Source organism: Poecilia formosa, unplaced genomic scaffold (genome assembly GCF_000485575.1).
Source record: "Poecilia formosa unplaced genomic scaffold, Poecilia_formosa-5.1.2 Scaffold20, whole genome shotgun sequence".
NCBI lineage: Eukaryota > Metazoa > Chordata > Actinopteri > Cyprinodontiformes > Poeciliidae > Poecilia > Poecilia formosa.
The window spans coordinates 602,995-608,994 of NW_006799959.1; the positions used below are offsets into that span (position 1 = coordinate 602,995).

The 6,000-nt window shown below is 33.3% G+C and overlaps 1 protein-coding gene across 1 annotated transcript in view; it reads right to left on the minus strand.

The window, feature by feature from the left end:
- The window catches only part of slc4a4a (solute carrier family 4 member 4a), a 71,321-nt gene extending 65,838 nt beyond the window's left edge, over positions 1–5,483 (minus strand). The window contains exons 1-2 of the mRNA XM_016669114.1: positions 5,332–5,483; positions 4,941–5,011 (exon numbers count right to left, since the gene is read on the minus strand). Coding sequence (XP_016524600.1) covers positions 4,941–4,954 — 14 coding nt within the window. The 5' untranslated portion in view covers positions 4,955–5,011; positions 5,332–5,483. The remainder of the gene's footprint in view (positions 1–4,940; positions 5,012–5,331) is intronic.
- Between the last annotated feature and the right edge of the window lie 517 nt (positions 5,484–6,000).

The window sequence follows — 6,000 nt, forward strand, 5'->3', positions numbered from 1 at the left end:
GGAGGGGCAGCAAATCAATAACAAACATGTCACAATAGACATGTGATCAATATCAATAGATAATGTGTTCAATAATTTAACCAGAACTGCACAGCATTCTGGGGGATGTAGGCAGAGGAAAGGCCAGCTAAGAAAGGTTGGTGGAGTCAACTGGAAAAAAATTCAACACCCAGATGAGATCTCAGAAAACAGATCAACAAACATATAATCAAATTTAACAGCTTGCTGATTAAATATTTAGATAGAAAGGTAAATGTTTTGTTTGAAAGTAAACATTTAGTTTACAAATTAAATCCTTTGCTCCAATGATGTATTTAGCTAGCAAACTTAATATTTATCAAGTGAGCTAAATATTTACTTTGAAGTTATGTATTTAACTTCAAGCTAAATATTTAGCATCCATATATTTAATAGTTTGGCTTCAAACTAAATATTTATTTAGCATCTGAATATTTAGTAAATGTTTAGTTTGCTAATTAAATATTGAGCTAGCAAGCTAAATCTTTAGTTAGAAATTAGGCATTTAGTTTAAAAACCAAATATTTTGCTCCAAATTACATATTTAGCTAGACGGCTAAAGATTGAGAGGGTTAAGTAAAAACTTACTTAGCAAGTTAAATGTTTAGTTTGAATCTGTGAGTGTGACATTTTATTTACTGATACACAATTGACTCAGGGGTCAAAGGTCAGCAACTGTGCCATATTCAGTTATGAATTTAAATCTTAATAATTAACTGCTAAACTTTACCATCAATTTAATATCTTACAGCGCTAAATGCAACATTCTCCTAATTATATAAAGAAAGGGTAACACTTTACTTGAAGGGGGTGCATAAGACTGACATAAAACTGTCATAAATATAACATAACACCTGTTATGAACATAAAGAAGTCTTTATGAATTTTATGACAGTTGTCATTAAGTGTCATTCTGTAAATAATGACACTTTTAGTGCAAAGTTGCTCTAAAAGTTGCATTAAAAGTCCATTAAAAGTGGCAACTTTGCATGATTTTGTAAATTATGATAATTTAATGCAAAGTTGGTATTTTTAATGGACTTTTAACGCAACTTTTAGAGCAACTTTGCATTAAAAGTGTCATTATTTACCGAATGACACTTCATGACAACTGTCATAAAGACGTCTTTATGTTCATGACAGGCGTTATATCATATTTATGACAGTGTCATGTCAGTCTTATGCACACCCCTTCAAATAAAGTGTTACCAAAGAAAGTTACACATTTAGCTGCTATTATAACTTTTATATTTTTTCATGTCTTGGACCAAATACATATTTGCTTAATAGAATTTGTGAGCCGCTAAAAACAATCATTCATTCCAAAAACATATTTTAATTTTCAACTAAATCACAATTATGAGCTGCAATAAATCTATAAACTTGAGTGTTGACATTGAGTTAGATTTGAATGTTTAAAAAAATCCTATTTTTCTTTTCTTAAATGAAAAACATGAATGTAATGTGAAATTAACTGCCGGCTAAAATCAGAGGCTCGTTTGTCTCTGGGCTTCACCAGCGCTGGACTTTCTTCTACCTCCATTGCCATCTATGGAACAAGCAGGGACATAACAGCAAAAACTGCAGAGTCTGAGATTCCCATAAACAGAAAAACAAAACCACTCTATGTTCAGTCAAAGGTTTATTTCTTCATCTGGATAAATTTACTGTTTTTTAAATGTTGTTTTCAGTGTGTTTTCCACTTCTTATATTAAACAAGAACAGTCAGAATTAAATGTGACAATAAAAATCTGGGAAAAAATAATTTTACAACAGAAAATGTTTATATTAAATAATTTTTCCAACTAAATGACAAAGTTGGATCTTTTGAGATTATTTGTGTAATAAAACAAACTAGATTTAGGTAAAGTCAATGAACTGGAACTTATTTTGGTTACAAGTTTGAGAAAAAATCCCTCAAAGTTCAGAACTATAGTTAACATAAGTTTGAGTTTGTCAGTCAAAAATATGTTTTAATAAAAATAATAATAATAATCTAATAATATCTGACCTCAAGTTTTTATAACCTTTTGTGCAGAGAATAACTATTATTCTCTTTATCTTTCATAATAAGTGACAAAGTTCAAAGTTTCTGCTTCAAATTAAATGTATACTTCTGAATGGGGTTCTGTTTAATAGTCAATAGTAGTCAATATCTTACTTGACACTAGTTTACTTTAATAAAACAGATTGTTTTCATTACAAATGTGTGCAACTGTAGAAAAAACACAACATTGTAGCTGTGATCCGATTGATGCCTTTAGTTTGCTCTTGTTGTTTCTAAATCAGAAAAGTTTTTCTTCTGCCCATTCTAAACTTTATGTGCAACATTTTTTGACAAAATATATTAATGAACAGAAAAACAAGGCTTTGGTCTCACATTTTTAAACTGATGATGAATTTATTATTAATATCAAAACTGTTAAAAACCATCTTAAAACCAGAGTTGGGTTGTAACTAGTTACATTTACTTGAGTAACTTTTTTGAAAAAGTTACTTATTTTTATTACGCTGTCCTTTTCACTTTCACTTTCACTTTTGTAATTTTATTATGAAGTATCTCTACTCTTACTTGAGTAACATTTCTGGATTTTCTACCCACTGAATGAAAAACAAAAATGTTTTAGCCAAAAATCCACCAGACTCACACACCTGCAGCTTTTCATAAAGTTTCATAAGTTTTTTATTTAAAGAAACTAATTTGCTAACATTTTATTGTTATTTTTTGCTTCTTATATGAATTATTGCCATTTTTGTCTTTAAAATACCATCATTTTCCCTTAACTTTATATTTTGATGATGTAATTTTTAGACAGTAAATTATTGATAATTTTACCAGTAACTCAGTACTTGAGTAAACTTTTTACCAAATACTTTTTTACTCTTGATTAATTTCTTGGAAGCCTACATTTTACTTTTACATGAGTAAAACATGTTGAAGTCGGGCGTCTCTTGGTACGGCTTTTCTGCCCTCCTCTGGTTACAAGCAACCTTGTAACAGCCTGTTACTTTGGATTTGTCACAGTAAATCAAGTGTTTATCTTTGTTTCAGTTTGCAGATAACATTATCTGAGCTCTGGTTGGACCGGCACCAGCCTGCATGAGGCTCAGCCAGGAGACGGTGCTCTCTGCTCTCAGCTGTGTGACCAAAACACGCTCCGCTTTATGGTGCACGGTATCTGCATGAGACACGTGAACGTTATGCAGCAGAACGACTCATGTTCTCCAATCTGGTCTGCAGAGGTCGATGCCACAACGTGCCGCATGAATCGACAAACAGGTGTGTCTCTCCAGATCATAGCGTCATCAAAAAGCGGAATAATTACCATGAACTGAGTTATTTTAACAAACTGGATGACAGCTAATGAAAATGTAGATTTTTTTCAATATTACATTTTTAAATCCAGCACTACTGGCTTAGTAAAGAGATATATGAATGCATTCTACAGTAAAATACAGAGTTGGGGCTCCTTTTGCATTAATTACTGCTGACTAACGATTATTTTAGTAAGCAGGTATCCTGAAGATTAATTGATTAATTGCAGATTTCTTTTAATTTAAGCGCTTGAGTCTATTTATACAGTATTATACACATTAAAAGAAGCAAATAAACAGTTCAACTCCTTTTTTAAATAAGAACATTGACATTTTATGAAAATATAGCATTTTTAGTGAACAAGTGATTATTTGATGCATCAGCAGATAAAAGATAAATACTTTTGTACTTTTGAAGCTCGGCCATTTCTGCTTGGCTTAAAATCAGTACAGTGTAGAGCTGACCAGTTGATTATTTTTCAGATTAACTGATTAATATTTGGATAGAAAAACCAGTTTAATGAGATTTTTTTAACAGAGTTTAAACTGGGCAGATCTAAAACAAAACCATTTGAAGAGTTTGAACATATTTACAGTTGTTTTGTCTGCAAATATTTATTTGAAAATATTGTTTTGGAAAATTATTGTATTTTTTGTACAATGTTGGCTTAATTTCTGCTCTGAGTATGTAGTTCTTTCCATAAATGTCCTTATTCTGAATAAGGCCATTTGGTTAAACTAAATCAGTTGGTGATCATTTCAATAACTGATTCATTATGATTAATCTGATGAACTGATTCAGTTCAAGCCTCTTCTTCTTCATAAACTCTCTCTGAGTTTTAGGTCAGGCCATTTTCTAGCTCAAATTCTGTTTCCTCTCAAAGCTGCAGTTATTTCTCATGCATTTTTTAACCACACGTTTTCCTTCCACTTAACTTTTTATTAACACACCTGGAAACAGCCAGGTTGGTCAGTAGTGACCTTGTGGATCATTTTCTGTTTAGAGTGTCATTACATTTAATGATCAAACTTGACAGCAATGAACACTTGGAATACATCCTTTATCTAGTTATTTAAATTTCACTTTTTGAAATGCGTCAATAAAGGTGAATTACTTAGTCAGTTTATTGTAATTTATCACAAAGTTAGATTTCCCCTTCAATCTTTAGTTTTTACAACTAAATCTCAGTCAAGCAAAACATGTAATTTTAGGATTTTTATGGAACTATATGTGTGTTCTTGTTGTTTAAATCCTTTGTCTTTTTTTACCAGAAGAAATGATCCAAGCTTATTTCAGTTTTTTATGTTCTAGTTTTTAGAAGAAAACCTGAACCAGCAGTTTTAATCTTGGAGGACATTGGAAATCCGTTTTGACAGTGAAAACTGTAAAGTGGTCCATGTTTAACCAGTCACACTTTAACAAAGCTGACCTGAGTCCATGTAGATTGGTGAGAAATTGATGTAAAATGTCATAAATAATTAATGTTACCGTTTACATGTTTATCCTGAAGACTATTTTTAACGTTGCACCTGATTTATGAGGGTTTATTTTTGCCACTTTAATTGAAATGAAGCAGATTTGCATGAAGGTAAAAACAAATACTTACTTCTTGCCGCTCATCTCTTCAGGTCTGATTGATCTCCTGCGCAGAGTGGATCACTGCAGCTGATGTTTGACCTGGCTTAGACAGAAACATTTTTTTTAGCTTTTACATGCTGGGACCAACATATCGGCGGAGGCCTAATTAGAGGAGATGCTGACACTCTGCGTTCTGCAGAAAGAACTGCAGAAAGCCGCGTCACACACGCAGAAATAGGATTAAAAACAGAGTCCGGCTGCGCTTTTACGCACAAGTCTGTTTAAATCTGAAATTCCTCCAATCTGCAACACAACAAAACTGAAAAGGATAGAAAGAAAGTGAGCAAAGATGCGTCTGTCTGAGCGCTGAAAGCACCTGCCAGGCTAGCAAGTTGTGAGAAAAATGAACGGAAACTCACGGCCTCAGGAACTTTGTCCAAACTTGTCAATGTGGAAATAAAACCCCGCAGTCTGGCTCTGATTTACAGCCTTCTGGAGAAGCCTAATTCCGGAGCGTCGTGAAGTTTGTCTGAGTCATTGCGCTCCGACAGTCAGCGCTGCGCGTCCTGAAGCGGCCGCCGCCTCCTCTTCTATCAGCCGGACCATCCTTCTGTCTGCGCCACTCCTCCGGGGGGAGGGAAGAGGAGGTCGGACTGCTCCACACACTGCGCCCTCACCGCTTCCTCAGGGTCAATGTTTACAATCTCACACATTAAGTCCAAAAGCAATCCAGCAACCTTGGTTAAATACTTTAAAAAAAAAAAAGAAAAGAAAATTCAAGAGGAAACTGTTACCTTTTGGCATGAACGATGAATGAACTGTCTTCATTTCCGGTGAAACAACGCATTTTTGCTTCTATTTTTTGTTTATCCACTGTCAAAATAATAATTTAAATTTCTAAAAGCTCATACTTGATTGAAATCTACCTGCAGATCTGAAATTAAATGTAATCCTGGTTTGTAAAAAGGTTCACGATCAGATTCGTTATTTTGAGCGTACAGCGCCATCTGCCGGGAGACATATTGAGATATTACTTTTTTTTTGCTCAAAATAAACATATTACTCAAAGATAGATAGATAGATAGATA